The sequence below is a fragment of the Mesocricetus auratus genome, unplaced genomic scaffold (assembly GCF_017639785.1).
Source record: "Mesocricetus auratus isolate SY011 unplaced genomic scaffold, BCM_Maur_2.0 Super-Scaffold_15014, whole genome shotgun sequence".
Taxonomy (NCBI): Eukaryota; Metazoa; Chordata; class Mammalia; order Rodentia; family Cricetidae; genus Mesocricetus; species Mesocricetus auratus.
The window spans coordinates 46,869,000-46,885,620 of NW_024429186.1; the positions used below are offsets into that span (position 1 = coordinate 46,869,000).

The 16,621-nt window shown below is 44.5% G+C and overlaps 1 protein-coding gene and 1 pseudogene across 1 annotated transcript in view; both read left to right on the forward strand.

The window, feature by feature from the left end:
• Positions 1-2,360: 2,360 nt before the first annotated feature.
• Positions 2,361-16,621, forward strand: part of Sos2 (SOS Ras/Rho guanine nucleotide exchange factor 2) — a 104,930-nt gene continuing 90,669 nt past the window's right edge. Inside the window, 1 exon segment of the mRNA XM_040742999.1 lies at positions 2,361-2,536. Coding sequence (XP_040598933.1) covers positions 2,450-2,536 — 87 coding nt within the window. The 5' untranslated portion in view covers positions 2,361-2,449.
• On the forward strand, positions 7,473-10,278 carry LOC121139352 (annotated as a pseudogene).

Genomic DNA, 16,621 nt, shown 5'->3' on the forward strand with positions numbered 1-16,621 from the left:
CTACCAAGGCAGGGGCGCTCCTGTCCTCAGTGTGACTGCAGATTGGATTCCCTGCACTCCTGTCTCCTCCTGCTTTATACCCCCATCTAGTGCTTGGATTAAAGGCGCGCACCACCGCCCAGCTTCTACGGCTGACTCTGATCTTCAGGCATGCTTTATTTTTTTAGATCATAAACAACGTATCACCACAATGGACTCCACCGTTCTTGTTTTTAAATGGCCACTTGTCTAACTGGGAAGCTTTCCTGGTGTCATTCTTGGATTCCCGCCCCCCCCCATGTCATGTGGATCACATTTCTGTTTGCCTAGCTCAGAGATCACAGGGCAGATGCCTGCAGAGACTCCGCAGGTTACATAAAAGGGAGGAGAGTGCCAGATAGGGAGGACAGCCAACTGGAAATGGGGGGCACACTTGTGTAAAAAGGTCAGTCTCTCCACCGCCTGTTTGCGTCTTTGCAGAGATGCAGTAGGCCACGGTGTTGCCAGAGTTTTGAGGATAATGTTGGAGATGGACAAAAAAAAGTAAGCTATTGATAGCAATTTAAAAATTTTAATACTGGCTTGGCTTTACAAAAATGCATTCAGGCCAGATTTGGCCCAGAGGAACCTTCCAATATCCTTTGCCAAGAATAAAACTTCCTGCCAATGAGTTTCCTATGAGAAAATATAATCGCGGTCTGATAATTTGACAGCCTTGTGTTTTATAGCGGGGGTCTGGGAACTGTAGGGAAAATTAAGGACTCTCTATAAACCAGAGCATATTTAGTACTCTGGGAATGTGAACATGGCCATTTATTAGAAGACCTTTAAAGAAACTTTATTGTGCATGTGTGCGTGTGAGGGGGAGGGGCGGGCATGCATGGCACATTTTAGATGTAGAGGTCAGAGAACAACCTGTGGAGTTGGTTCTTTCCTCCTCCATGTGGGTTCCAGGAGTGGAACTCAGGTTGTTAGCCTTGTGCAGACGGTGCCTTTACCTCAGCAGCCCCTGAGGACATTTTTGACACAGTAGATACTTGGATTAAAAAACAGGTATTCTGAGTCTGCCCTTCTTTGTGGAGACAAAATGGTGTATGCTGGGGGAGAACAATGCTCACTACCGATTCTGGACTGAAATTATGGCACACGCTGTCTTTAACAGTTTGCTTCTCCGTTCCCTTCCTCCTTGCTGGTGGCTGGGTGCATGACTGTTCACAGCCTGTTGGAGCAATTTGTTCAGCAACTTTAGTGGGATGAAATTTGGGCGAGTGAAAAAGTTTCCAGAGCTCATGCCTCTTCAACTCAGAAAAGCTTAGGGTCAGAGCATCTTTTCTGGTGCTAATTAGTATGACTGTATGCCAGGATCTAGGTTCTGTAGAACCTGAAATGGAAAGGATTTGAAGGACATGATTAACACAAGAGCTACTTATGAAAGTTTTGTGAAGATACCTATTCTTAGTGATACACTTAGGTGAAATGCCTCGAAACTGAAGTCACCCGGCCCCGAAACCGCGCGCCAAGCGCTTTCCACGTCCCCACGTGCTTTTCTGAAACAGCTATCAATCTCCTAAATATATAAAGGAGCCAGGTAGAGCACAAATTAAATATCCTATCAGACAAATGTCCTTCTCGCCACACTTCCGTCCACTGTCTCCCAGTACTGCGTTCACCGCTCGAAGCTCCCCCGGAGCGGCACGGAATCAGGACTGTCTGCAAGCACTGAGAACGCCGCCGAGTGTGTCTGGCACAGCTCCCACCCCGCCCGGCGCACATTCCCAGGAGACACCGACTACCCTCCCGGTCCCCGGGCCCCGCACCCGGCGCCTTGGCCCGCTCGGCGGCGCGCATGCTCCGTGCTGACCTTCTCCCCAGACTCGGGAGTGCGAGCGCCGGGCCGTGTGGCTCCGAGCCGCGGCTGCAGGGACCCGGAGCTCGGCAGCAGCCCGCGGGGCTGGAGGGGCGGCGGCGGCGGCGGCGGCGGGCAGCGCCGTGCACGCCGGACACGCGCGCCCGCTCGGCCCCGAGAGCCCTCAGGAGGTGACTCGGGCGGGCCCGGCCGGGCGGCGGCGGCGACGGCTGCGCGGAGGGCGGGGGAGGCGATGAGGACACTGCGGGCCGCCGCGGGCCGCCCGCCGCGGCCGTAGCGGGAGTCGGGGCGGGGGCGAGGCCGGCGGGGCTCCGGGCTGCGCACCCAGACAAAGGAGGAGGAGCCGCCCGACGAGCCGCGGCGAGAGCAGGGCGCCTCGGGCCGCCGCGCTTCCTCGGGGCTGCGGGGCCGCCGAGCCTCGGTGAACGCCCGCCTGCCCGCCCGCCAGCCCGCCCGCCGGCGCCGCCCCCGAGCGCTCGGCCGTAGCGGCGGCCCGGGCGGGAGGCGGCGGCCCGGGCGAGGCTCGGCTCGGCTCGGCGGCCCGCGCCCTGCCTGTCAGGCCACCGGGCCGGCCTCCGATGCGGAGGCGCTGCGGCCGGGGCCATGCAGCAGGCGCCGCAGCCCTACGAGTTCTTCAGCGAAGAAAACAGCCCGAAATGGCGGGGACTGTTGGTCCCGGCCCTGCGGAAGGTCAGTGCTGGGGCCGAGGGAGGTGCCGCGCGCGGGCCGGCGGGCTGGGTGGGCCGGGCCGGGCGCCCGCAGAACTTGTAACCGGGAGCACGGGTCGCGCCCGCCTCGGGTCCCCGGGCCGAGCTTTCTCTCTGGCCGGGCGCCGGGTGCTCATCATTGCCTGTTGCATCCCGAAGGACGTTTGCTCAACTTTTTTTTTTTTTTTTTTTTTTTTTTTTGGGCCTGGTCCCGGAAGGAAGGTTTTGTTATGATCATAAAACTGGATTTCATGTTACAGTCATTTCGTCAGGCAACTTCCGCCGTTGACCAATTTGTTGTCCTCGGGCTGGATTCGGGCAAAGACAAAGTCCCGCTGGTTTTTAGTTTCAAAAACGAATGCAGTTTCGCACCGAGGAACTACTTTTAATTAAGTTCTTTGGGGGGGGGTGTTCGCCTCGGGCGGTTTGCTTGCCCATCCGCTCGTGAGGCTTTGCCTTTTTTTGTTTTCTAATATGGATGTGTGTTTCACATGTGTGAAGTGTCAGTGAGTCATAGTATTCGTTTTCCAGCTCTTGAGGTGAATCTAAAGCGCCTCTCCACTTCCTGCAGAAGTCTTACCTGAATACAAGGACTGCCTCGTAAAATTTGGTCAGTTTGTTCACAGCGATGAGAGCTTGCAGTCATCTTTAAGGGACAGTTGGGGGGCAGCTTAAGCAAATCCGTCTTTGAAGTTTGGATGCGTGGCTAGGTTGCATGTCTAGTACTGGTTGGTGTCAGTCTCTTAGGAAGTTAAGTAATTATGCAGTGGTTTTTGTTGCTGTTGTTAAGTTCTTTCTGTAAATCAGACATGGTCTCAGGGTTATCGGTCGTGCCTCCTGAACATGGGCTGCCCCTGAGACATTTTGCCTTTTCTGCAAAATAAACACGATTTAAAGTAACATCATAACAAATAAATAAATAAATAACCCTGGGCTAGCGAGAGACTCAGAAGGGTGATTTGCTGTCCAACAGCACAAGCTTGATGGCTTGAATTTCACTGTTGGAACCCACGTAAAGATGGTAGGATGGTAGGAGAGAAGTGACTCCACAGAGTGTCCTGGTCCTCATGCAGGATCCACCTCTCTCTCTCTCTCTCTCTCTCTCTCTCTCTCTCTCTCTCTCTCTCTCTCTCTCTCTCTCTCTCTCTCTCTCTCTCTCTCTCACAGACTCATGCACGCATGCACACACTCTGGTTAGTTCAAACCCCGCACTTGAGGGAGCCTGAAGATGAGTCAGGGAGTAAAAGTGCTTTTTTTTTTGGCAAGCTTGATCACCTGAGTTCTCGCCCAGAACCCAGGTGGAAGAGAGAACTGGCTCCCAAAAGTTGTTCACATGCTCACACACACTAATAACAACAATAGCAACTACAGTTGAAAAATAATTCATCACCCATTTCTAGGAATGGAAAGATACCTTCATGGTAAAAACATTTCCTGGTACTTTCAGGATTTCCAGTTTTCCATTGACACAATTCTCATGAGGAGGTGTTTATTGGTTTCCTTGGGGAAGCACACCGAGTCATGTCCTTTTAAAGAACCTGGTGGGCATGGAAAGCGTGTTAAGTAGTGGTAATGAACTCTGTCTTGAATTAAAAGCAATGGGGGAATACCCAGATAGTAATTCGCCTTCTACCTCACAGAATGGCGAATGCCTTTATCAGCTAGATCTGTGTTGGTGGCGTGTGATGCAAGGGTATACCCATTAGTACTTCTAACAGCGAAAGCGGCCTTGGACTATATAATCCTTGATGCACAAATACAAATTTAACTTTTTGGATTAGATCAAAAATAAAACGAGAACTAACACCCAACCCCAGTCTCTTGCTTTGGGCCTACTACTGTGTCCTTACGTGGTCTTGTTTTTTTTCAGGTGCTCTGTAGGTAATAGATTACTTCATAGTAATGGAAAGAAACATTATCTGTGACATTTGGTCTTCTGTGGTGAATGTTAAAAGCAGTTAATACTACTTTATTAAATTAGCATTATGGGATTGAAGTACATACCCATGGAAAACATCTAAATTTTAGAAAAAGTTTATTGATTGATACTAATTCATATTTTATGTGGTGTGATATATTCTAACTTTATGTATTCACTTAACATCTGTTGAACACAATTTAGATACTTGATATCATGCCAGATTCTAAGAATACAAAGGTGAATTTATTATTATTATTGTTTACTATGCTTTTTTTTTTTTTTGGTTTTTCGAGACAGGGTTTCTCTGTATTGTTTTGGAGGCTCTCCTGGAACTCGCTTTGTATACCAGGATGGCCTCGAATTCACAGAGATCTGCCTGCCTCTGCCTCCCGAGTGCTGGGATTAAAGGCGTGCGCCACCAACGCCCGGCTACTATGCTTTTTTTGACACAGGGTTTCTTTGTGTAGCCTTGACTGTCTTAGAACTCTGCAGACCAGGCTGGCCTTGAACTCAAATCCACCCATCCTGCTGGCCCCATACTCCCCAGAGCTGGGATTATAGGGGTCCACCATACCCAGCACAAAGACAAATTTTTAAAAGTAAAGTTATTCTCTAATGGCATTTATTATCTAGGCCAAAATTCTGGTTTGAAGGATTTGGCTTATGTAAATGAACAGTTTTGACCATTTTTCTGTAAGGAGTATCTTTCTCGGTGTGTTTGTGTGTGTATAAGAAGCAGTGTTGGCTCAGTTAGATTAGTCTACTCGTACATTTTGATGAAGTCACCAAAGCATTTCAAAAAGCTGAAATCATGACTTTAATTCAAAATGTAAATGAACACACGCCAGTAATTTAAACTTAACTTATTTTTGAGAGAGGTGACACACATAGCCCAAGCTGCCCTCAGACTTTTCACGTAATGGTGGGTGACCTTGGACTTCTGATCCTCCTGTCTCCACCACCTTGGACAGAATCCACGGCTCCTTGCATGGTTGGGTAAGCACTCTACCCGTACATCCCCGGTCTTCAATGTTTTCATTGAAAGATCTAGTAAGATGTTAAAGCCATTAATATGACCATTTGGATATTTATAGGATACTTACTGAAGTAATATTAAAACTATTGGCTTATATATAAAATTAGTTCATATTCTAGTTAAGAACATGAAATAGTAAGCTTTGGCTATCCTTTCCATTAGATAGAAATTACTTACATTTTGGCCAGCCAGAATTCTATTTCATAGACTTGTGAAATAAATTAATCAGTAATCAAAAGTTTAAACTAAGTACCACACTGAAAAGTACCTAGTATTGTTTTTTTTTTGTTTGTTTGTTTTTGCTTATTTTCAAGTTTGGGGTAATTTTTTAAAAAATGAATACTGAGTGTACAGGTTTTTGTGTATATTTAGCAAAATTACCAGTGTCAACTTGAGCATGAAAGGCTTGTTAATTTCTGCACCACTTACATTAAAATTGGAGCAATACATAACTTAGTGAATTTAATTTCAGTTAATGAAAATTGTTTTTAAAAAAGTAAACAAACAAAACCAGAAAACAAAATACTGGGCATGGTGACACACATTAATCCCAGCACTTGGGAGGCAGAGGCAAATGGATCTCTGTGAGTTTGAGGTCAGCCTGCTCTACAGAGTGAGTTCCAGCCAACAAGAGCTATAGTGAGACACTGTCTCAAACAAGCAAACAAATAGTAAAAAAAAACGAGAAGGAGGTGTTGGAGGTTGTAGGGAGAGACTTTAGATACCTGTGCCGCTGACCATGCCCACTTTTGACATGGAGGGGGGGGATCTTCAAGAGGCCACTCGAGGAGTTTCCAGATTGTAAAAGGTTACCTTGTTTGTCTGTGGTCGATCAGCATTCATTGGTCCAGTGTCGAACTTTGCCACATCTACTTAATCAGAAGGCTGAGGTCTTCTATTTGAATCATTCCTAGGAGGAGCATTATTTATAGGAATGCTCTGTCTACAATTCCTTCTTAGATGTCCTATTCTTCCACAGTTAATTTAATATTTCAATGTCTTTTGAAACCTCTGGAGATTGCCTCTCCTACCCAAGCTTCTATATCATCACGGTTAAGGCATTTGGCATCTTGGTGCCTCTTCAAACCTTCAGAAATCGCTTCTCCTATCCAAGCTTCTGTATCCTGATCCTTATATTCAAGGTTAGCTGTATATAGGACCCATTCAAATGTGTGGCTTATTTTATTTTATTTTTATATATGTTTTTATTTAAATTAGAAACATGAATGTTTCACATGTCAATCCCAGCTCCCTCTCCCACCCCTCCTCCCTTGTCCCTCAACCCCCTACCCAATCCCCACACTATTCCCCAGGGAGGGTGAGGCCCTCCATGGGGGGGGTCTCCAGAGTCTGTCTTTTCATCCAGGACAGGACCTAGACTTGCGGTTTATTTTGCAGCGACAGGAGGTGGTGATGGTTAGAGACATGGTTCAGCAGTTGCTGTTCTTGTAGATGACTTGAGTTTGGTTCGTAGCACCCACATCAGAAGATTCACGTCCTCTATCACTACAGCTGCAGGAGAGTTGGCATTCTCATGTGGGCTCTTACAAGCATCTGTGCTCATGTGCACATCCCCATTCACAGACACACATACACATAATTTTAAAAAATGGAAAAAGTAAAACCAGCTGGAATACAGAGATTAGCATGGCCCTTGTGCAAAGCTGACAGCAATTTTGTGATGTAGTCTCTTGAAAGAAAGATAGGAAAATATAAAAGTGCTGACTTAAAAAAAATAGGTAGAAGGAGAGAACCAACTCCTCCTGTAAGGTGTCCTCAGACCTCCATGGCACAAACACACCTACACATTTAAATAAATAAGTAAAAGTTTAAAAAAATGGACAAAATTCAGCTGGGCATTGGTGGCGCACACCTTTAATCCCAGCACTCGGTAGGCAGAGGCAGGTGGATGTCTGTGAGTTCAAGACCACTCTGGTCTACAAGAGCTAGTTCCAGGACAGCCTCCAAAGCCACAGAGAAACCCTGTCACAAAAAATAAAAAAAAAATGGACAAAATTCTCCATATTCTTTAATAAAAGCATCAAATATTCATTGTACTGTGTAAAACATAGAGGTTTAAAGGCAGACTTAGAAGAAGTAATTTTGGAAGTAGAAATGAATTTTTGTTTTCTTTTTAATTAAAAATTTTTCTGGTGTTAAGTATTGGACCTTGTGCATGCTTAGTGTATACTCTACCACTAATAACACTCTCAAACCTTTCTTTACCTTTAAAAAGAAAGCTTCACCTAGAGCATTTAAAAGCATACAGAGTTATAAGCAGGGTAAAATGACTACTAATGGATAACAATATGGATTGTTAACATTACTGCTAAATTATGTATCATCCCTAAAAGAGCCAGGAACTTTATAAATGTCTTTGCCACTACTCTCCAAGAACAGTGAAGCTATCATATTACTTGGTGGCAACAAAAGAACATGGTATACATATAAATGCGATTTATTACCTTTATGTTTAAATGCTTTTGGTATTTTGTGCATGTGGTATTTGATAGTTCATTGAGATAAATCAACACTTTTTATATAAACATTTGCTTTAAGATCATTTAATCAGGGTTTTGAGTCTCACATTTCCCTTTGGTTGATACCTTTTCTGATGGTTCTCTTTATCAGGCTAGCCATGGAAAAGAAAATGTTTGTTGTCTTATCTGTAGTTTCAAACATAAGAGGGAGATATAATTGGTTGAATTCCTGGGTCTAGTTTGATTTGGGTTAAATATTGACCTTCCCATTCTGTGACAGCTTGACCTTAGTGATGTGAGAAAATGTCTGGGTTAATTGATAGTGTGTGGCAAGGTAAAAGCAGGCTAAGAAATACATTTGTAGCATCTGAGAGGGCCTGAAGCTTTGCTTCCTACCATTGCTTCTTGGAGTTCATTTTAGAAGACGACACCAGATCTTTTCTCTCCAGAGAGTCTGTAGGGTGACTTAAGAAAATAGAGTTGGTGCCGCTGATGTATAGTAGAGTCAAGAAGCCACCTTTGATGAAGCTAAATTCCAGAGATTATAGGCAACTGTATTAACTGAGTGCCACCTATGTGTCAGGTGATAGTTTCGATATTGAAGCTCTAGGACCGGTCTTGCTGCCATAAAGCTTGCATTCCCATGGTTGTGGTAGGGAGCTCTGAGAAACAGACCAGCAAGCTAGTATCGGAAAGACCATATGAATTAACCACGGAAGAAAAGATTTGTAGCAAAGGGAAAGATAGGCAGTAAGGATTGTCTTCTGAGCCAGGAGAATAAGGAGATTCGATGTAGATTATATGTAGATCAAATTAAGGTTTTCACCAGAGAATAAGAAGTCCTTTAGGGTTATCATTCTTGTAGAAAGTAATTAGATTAACCTGGTCATAATTGGGTTTGGGAGGACTACACCTCCAGGTGAAATCCATAAACTAGTGTCACATGCGGTGTGAGGCCGGTGTGAGGAGCAAGTGTCTGCAGCCCCAGCAGCTCCAGAGCCACCGCTTGCTTCAGCTGTATCCTCCTGGCCCAGGCATCCAACAGCATCACTGTTGATGGCTCTGAAAGGGCTGGAGGAAGAGGACAAAGAGCCCCTCATCGAGCTCTTTCCTAGGTTGGGAGTGGTGGAGAAAGCATAGGTAACAGCCCCTTTTCACAGAGGCTCTTCAAGATTCTTTGGCCCAAAGAAGTTGTGTTTAGTGTCACAACCATTGACCTAAAAAGGAAGCCTATGAACCTGCAGAACTTGACTCCAGGGCCCCACCCACCATTTATAACTTTCAACAGTGAAGTCAAACGATGTAAACAAGATTGAGGAATTTCTTGAAGAAGTCTTATCCCTGTCCCCTCCCCCCATCAAGTACTTAAATCTTTCACCAAAACCTGCAGAGTCAAATACTGCTGGAATGGACATCTTTGCCAAATTCTCTGCTTATATCAAGAACTCAAAGCCAGAGGCTAATGAAACACTGGAGAGGGGGCTCTTGGAAAATGCTGCAGTATGGAAGAGTATCTGAATCCCCCCTCCCTGATGAAATTGATGAGAACAGCGGGAGGACTGCAAGCTTTCCACATGTAGATTTCTGGATGGCGTTGAGATGACGTTAGCAGACTTCAAACACACTGCCCAAGCAATCCTCAAGGTGGTGGCCAACAAACACCACATATTTCTACAGAAGTGACTACCCACAGAATGCTTACAGTAGGGTTGAGTTCATCAACACTTGCCTACTGATAAAGAAGTAGAAATTGCCTACAGCCTTGTCCCCAAAAGACTTACAAAGTAAACAGCACTTTTGAGAGAGCTACCATCCCATCCTCTAAGAATATGCTTTCCTAACAGACTGCTTTGCCTCCTCTAAAGTACAAGTGTATTTTGCATGAACATGTAGTTACTCAAGACTTTGATTAAGGATAGACAAAGTATAGATAGTAGTTATCTCCAGTTCGCACTCTTAAGCAGTACTATTCTAAAGTCCTTTGCCTGGCCCACCGTCCTGCCCATACCCTCTCCTCTAATTTGGAGGCACTAGTTTCTCACCTGAGAGGCATTTGGTGTCACTCTGGAGTCCTGACTGTCACAACCAGTCACTGTGTATAGATAGCAGAACTTGGGGGACAGTGTTTAACCATTAGAATAGTAGCTGTGACCTCAGTAGACCCCCCACATTGGTGTATAGTACCTGGTACAAGGAATATTTGTGTATTGGGAGAGAGTTGTAATTTTTTTAAAGATTTATTTATTTGTTATGTACACAGGGTTCTGCCTGCAAGTATGCCTGCATGCCAGAAGGGGGCACCAGATCTTGGTGGGTGGTTGTGAGCCACCATGTGTTTGCTGGGAATTTAACTCAGGACCTCTGGAAGAGCAGCCAATGCTCTTAACCTCTGAGCCATCTCTTCAGCCTGGGAGTTGTCATATTGAGTAAGGAATATGCTCAAGTGTTGCAGCTCCAGAGGGAAAGATATCCTGACTTGTTGGGAAGTCAGGCTATACCTGAAGTTGGGGTCTGGTGGGGGATGGTTGTGGTGATGTTTTGTTTTGTTTTAATAAAGCTTTCCTGAATTTCAGACTGCAAAACTAGCCACAGTCATAGAGGCCAGGCAGTGGTGGTACATACTTTTAATCATATCAGTCAGGAAACAGAGGGAGACGGATCTTCTAGGGCTATATGAGAGTGAATCAGTCTAAAGGAGAAACAGTGCTCATGCCTTTAATCCCAGCACTAGGGAGGTGGAGACAGGAGTAATATGGCTGAGTGGAGAGAGGAATATAAGGCAGGAGGAGGCAGGAACTCGGTGTAGTCTAGGCTGTCTGACGAGCAGTGCAGTTTGGAGATGCAATCAGAAGACACCATTGCCCCTTTGGTGTGAGCATTGGTAGAGGTGAGGACTCTAGTGGCTGGCTGCTTTGCTTCTACCCCAATATCTGTATCTGGGTTTTTATTTTTCATGCTGCCTATCGACTTCCCGCAGGATGTGGCAATCCTGTTTCTCTCTGAGAGAGAGTGGTTACTGCTGAGCTCGGCTTTGCCTCGCCTCCCCCCCCCCCTTTCCCCCCCTGCCAAGGGCGTTTCCCAGCAGAGGTATCTGTTTCTTCTCAGCTCCTGCCCAAGATGTTACTTCTTCTGCTTCACTCTACTAAGGGGGAAACCCCTGAAGAAATGTAGCAATCTGCTCTGCTTCCCTAAGGGAACTTTTCTGCCAGGGTGGAGAAGGGCAGCTGCCAACAGAACAGGTATAGGGCTTCTTAGAGGCAGAGTCTTTCCAGGGAGAAGATTTTCAGGGAAGGAATTGAGATATTAATCCTCTTGAGCTTGAACAAACTCGGATTGGCTAGATTTCATGTAAGTGATTGGTTGGTTTTCCAGCTCAGAGATTGATTGGTTTTGTGCTCAGTTGGTCAGGGGCAGATTTGGCTCTGGTTCCTGGTCCAAAGTATGTTTCTCTCACCGGCCCTTTTAAAAACCTTTTGGCTCTAGTTTCAGGGCCTGGGTGTGTTTCTTTCACTGGTTCCAGTTCCAGGGCAAAGTGTGTTCCTTTGGCTCTGGTTCTAGGGCCAGGGTAAGTTTCTTTCACTGGCTCTTGTTTCAGGGTCAGGGTGAATTTCTTTGCTGGTCCTTGTACCCTACAATATGGAAATTACTACTTTCTTGGACATACTGTTTTAATGTATCCCCTGTTTTGGTCCTGGAGTGTGCCAAAGGAAGAGAGACTTCTGTAGAGAGACTTGCTGGTGTTTGGTAGATACTTAATTTTATGTAAAACATGTATCCTTCCTATAAATTGTAACATCCAATAGATACTATGTAGAAACTGAAAGACAGGGTGGGAAGGCATTCTCAGAATTACAGGAGATGGTGAGTGGGTTCTCTGTTCTTGGGTGTGCAAGTTTCACCAGGGTCAGTCATACATTGATAACACTGTTGCTGCCTTCAATGTAACAAACTTTTTCTTCTCTTTTTCCTCTGCTCCCCCCCCTTTTTTTTTCTATAACCTTTGGGATGGAACTCCCGGCTTTGTGCAAGTCTGACAAACTCTCTGTCCCTGAGCTATACCATGCCCCACCTCTATCAGTGTAAAAAGCTCTTTTTTTGGGGGGGGGACCATATATCTTCCTGTCTTTGAGCAGCATTACATAAGCTGAAGCTCAGCTATAGCAGCCCAGCGACTAGTATGTAAAAACTAGCAGAAATTAACCCTGGGCCTGCAGCATGACCTTATTAAAATATCAGGCACACTTAAAAAAAAAAGAAGAGAAATTCAGAAACTGATAGAGGTTCTATGATTTTAAATTTTTATTTATTTTTAACTTGTAGCCTGTTCTGGGTTTCCTAAAGCTGCTGACTATAACAATAGAACCCATGGGAATCATTTGGAATTATTCCAAAGTAATAATGACCCAAACTGACCCAAGGGCCTCAGCCAAACTGAATGAGTATTAGGAATGCATAGTTTGGTGCATTTAGTTCCCTGTCAGCCATGATTTAGTAACCGTTTTCTGTTATCAGTTTAATTTTAGTATGGTATATTTAGAGCAATAATATTCCAGTAAATGTTTTATGCTGTGTATCCAAAGCATTACCTGTGTTAACACTTGGCATAAATCAAATATATGTCTATTATATTAGTCATGGCCCTTTTTTCAAAGGAACAAAAGTTTGATTATATCTTGTGTTAGGCTGCATATTTGAGTAAGGGAGGAATTTTAATGGAACTAATAGAGTTGGTATTATTTCATGTAGTCATGTTAAAATTAACAACCCAAAATTCTTTTCATAAAAATATGTGATTATGGTGATATTTTGTTTATGATCTAACAAATAAAGCTTGCCTGAAGATGAGAGTGAAAAGCTAGCAACACTAGTTAGCCATAGAGGCCAGGCAGTAGTGGTACACATTTAATCCCAGAGGCAGACAGATCTCTGTTAGTTCAAGACCACCCTGGGCTACACAAAATGGATCCAGTCTAAAAGAGAAACAGCTCACACAAAGGTGATCCCAGCATTTAGAGTGACATGCCTTTAATCCCAGCACTAAGGAGGTGGAGACAGGCGAAGAGAGGATTGTAAGGTGGTAGGAGACAGGAGCATAGACAGCAGTCTGAAGCAGGCAGGCAGTCTGCGGATGCAGTCTCAGGATTCCTAGAGATGGATGCAGTCTAGGCAGGAAGACCGCGGATGCAGTCTGAGGATTCCTAGAGATGGATGCAGTCTAGGTAGTCAGTCTGAGCATGCAGTCTCAGGATTCCTAGAGATGGATGCAGTCTAGGCAGGAAGTCTGCGGATGCAGTCTAAGGATTCCTAGAGATGGATGCAGTCTAGGCAGGAAGTCTGCGGATGCAGTCTAAGGATTCCTAGAGATGGATGCAGTCTAGGCAGGAAGTCTGTGGATGCAGTCTGAGGACAGGATGGGGCGCCCTTTGGTCACAGCATTGTTAGAACTCACTCGTGGCTGGTTGCTTTGCTTCTCTCATCTTTGAGCTCCTCCTCCTCCTCCCCCCAATATCTGACTGGGTTTATTATTATTATTATTAATACTGACTAGAATTCGTGCTACATGTGATAATAGGTAGAACGGTTTTTGAAATGTTTGAAGGGTTATGCATTTAAAAGTCACAGCTTAATGCTTAGAGGTGAAGCAACAAAGTGAAATAACATTAAGGTAATTCCAGCTGGTCCATGTCATCTTCATCCTCCCTCCCCTTCCTTCACTTCCTCCCTCTCTTCCTCCCTTCTCTTTCTCAACACACTCCTATGTATCCCTGGGCCCATATAGAAGCCTTTAGTTTTCTTTATTAAGTCACTTTGTAAGCTCTACTGCACTCTTAACAAAAGAACTTTGTAGTTCTTTCTTCATTGCTCCATTAGCAGTATTTGGCAGTTGATCTCTTTCGCCTTACAAATCATTTCAAACAAACAAACAAAAAACACTTATCTTCTAAAGACTTGGAACTCTCCTGGTGTGTCTGTCTCTTTCCATTTCTGCCTCTCTCCTCTATTGGTCTTCGATCTTGAGGTCTTGCCTCCTTAGCCTCATCATTTTGGCCTTCTCAGAGCATAGGGACACCTGTTTCCTTTATCCCTCCCCCCATCCCTCAGTCTTCACATATCATCTATATTTGGTGAGTTCCAAATTAGTTTCTTCTGGTTTCATAATTAATTTCCTCATCTTCCCCCTGCCCTTGCCTTTTTCCTTCTTCTTCCTCCCCTTTTCCCTTTGTATTTCAGACCAAACCTAAGGCTTTGTATAAGCCAATAGATCCTAGCCCTAAAGTACCTAACTTCCTCTCCTAAACTTCAGATTCTTCCGTGATGTTTCCCAGAGTTGCTGTTCCTTCATGTAGCAGCTCCAGGTCAATAAAGAGCTGCTCCCTTCTTCTAGTCACTCAGACGAGTTCTTTTTAATCCCCTTCTCATGCTACACACGATAGCAAGCCCTTTTAGCTCTGCTTGAGACGGTAACTGTTTCCAGTTATCAATTCATACTTTCCCTTTTCTTCCACCTGGAGCCAAGTCACCACGGCACCAGTGTCTTGGAGTACTGAAATAGTTCCCTTTTGGGGCTTTCCTACTCTTAGCCCACTCAGTCTTGACTTTCTCAACACTGTAGAGATGAGATCATGGCACTCTTATTTAAAACTGCCATTGTGACTCAGAATAAAGCTTCCTATATACCTCTATATTCTGATTCTGTGCCCACTCCCCTACTGTCTCGTTTAGACATATAGGATGTGTTGGTCTCAAGACTTTTGTAATTGACTGTATCTTTCTTAAAAATTTATTTTTATGAGTGGGTACTTTGGTTGCATGTATGTGTGTACAGCATGTGTGCAGTACTCATGGAAACTAGAAGAGGACATTGTATCCTAAGGAACTGGAGCTCCAGACATTGTGAGCTGCCAGGAGGAAGCGGAGAATTGAATTAGATCCTCTGCAAGAGCAGCCAGTGCTCTTAATGGTGGAACCATGGCAGCCCCTGTACCTTTTTCTGTGAACACCCTTTTCTCAGAGACTTGCATGGTTTATCTCTTTAAATCTTTTTCTTGAAATGGACTTACCCTGCAGCCTGTGTAAAACTGCTTCAGTCTCCTGTTTTGTTTTGTTTTTTTCTGGACAGTCCCACATACATGTGTATATGTTCACAGAGTAACCCAAACCAAACTCACAGTCTTGTTTCATAAACCTACATCTCCAGTATAAACTATATTGTGTTTGAGTTCTATTCCATGGTAAGATCAGTTCACAGCTAGTACCTAACAACAGGTATTTTTAGCAATCTAGTTCTAAGTAATAAACTTCGGAAGCAAATTATTGTTCCTTACAGTCTAGCAATTCACGAGACTGTTATGATTAGTCAACTCCTGTGGAACTTAACAGTAATGCAGATCAACACCCACCTACCCCTTTGAGACAGGGCTTTTCTGTGTGTATGACCAGTCACCTCCTAAGTTAGGGATTAGAGGTGTGCCACTGTGCACCTTTTTGCCTCTTGGTGATTTAGAGGGATTATCCGGAAGCCAGTGTAAACACTTTATAATATTTGGTCATTTTCTAATCAATACAGTGTGTTTGCTCCATACTAAGCAACATCTTTTAGCAAGAAAATGCTAAATTTGAATAAGAAAGACAAAATGAACTGCAACAATTAAAATTTGCTAAAAAAAAGTCTTTGTGGGAAAAGATACCACACTTGAACTTAAGAAAAACACTTTCACACTCTGGGTCCTTCCTTCTCATCTGGACATCTCCTAAGTCAGGGTTCCTGGGGCACAGCCTCCTTTCTGTTACTTCTCACAAAGTGCGTCTCTGGATGAATAGGCTGTTGCCTCGGTTGAACCCAGGTGCCTCCCTGTAGCTTTGTGTCTGTCCTGGTCCTTTTCCTTCATCTGTTCCGGGAAGCCATCTTGACCCTTACCCTGTTTGCCATGCTCTCTGTGCATGGAAACTCTCTTGGCCTTGACACACTTGTTTGCAACAATGCCAACAGCATGCTGAGATAGTAGACATTCCCAGTTTTGTCATGGCAACGATTGTGAGGCATTCCTTTGTGAATAGTATCTAATCCCTTACTATCTGAGTATCATTCTTGTAGAAACACATGCATGTGGCCAAAGAAACAACTGTTTCCTAAAAGGCTTGGAGAACATGCATCAGGGCCTCTCTTCTTCTGTGTGCTTTGTCATTTGGAGAATTACCTAAGGATTCAGTACAGGTGCCTCTGGCTTAGGAAGACCTTCCCCATACCCTCATTCAATGTTCATTGTATTCACTTTCTGTTGCTGGGTAACAAATGATTACCAAAAATGTAGGCTAAACCTACATCTATTTACTTATATGATAGTTTTGTTTTTTAATCAAGTCTAGGCATAACTTAGTTTGGGTCTCTTCTTGGGGTCTCAAATAGTGAAGTCTGCTTTTTGGCTGGGACTCTGGTTTCATCTGAGGCTTGTGCTTCTCTTCCAAGCCCATGTGGTCTTAGAATTCACTTCCTTGTTAGGTAGAGCATCAAAGTCAAAGCTTCTAAAGGTCATGTCCCATTCCTAGACACATGGTGTTCATCATAGTATGCTCGTTTAAGTTCAACAGGAATTCACCTTGGGATGTTTTGTGTTTTGTTTATTTGTAGTA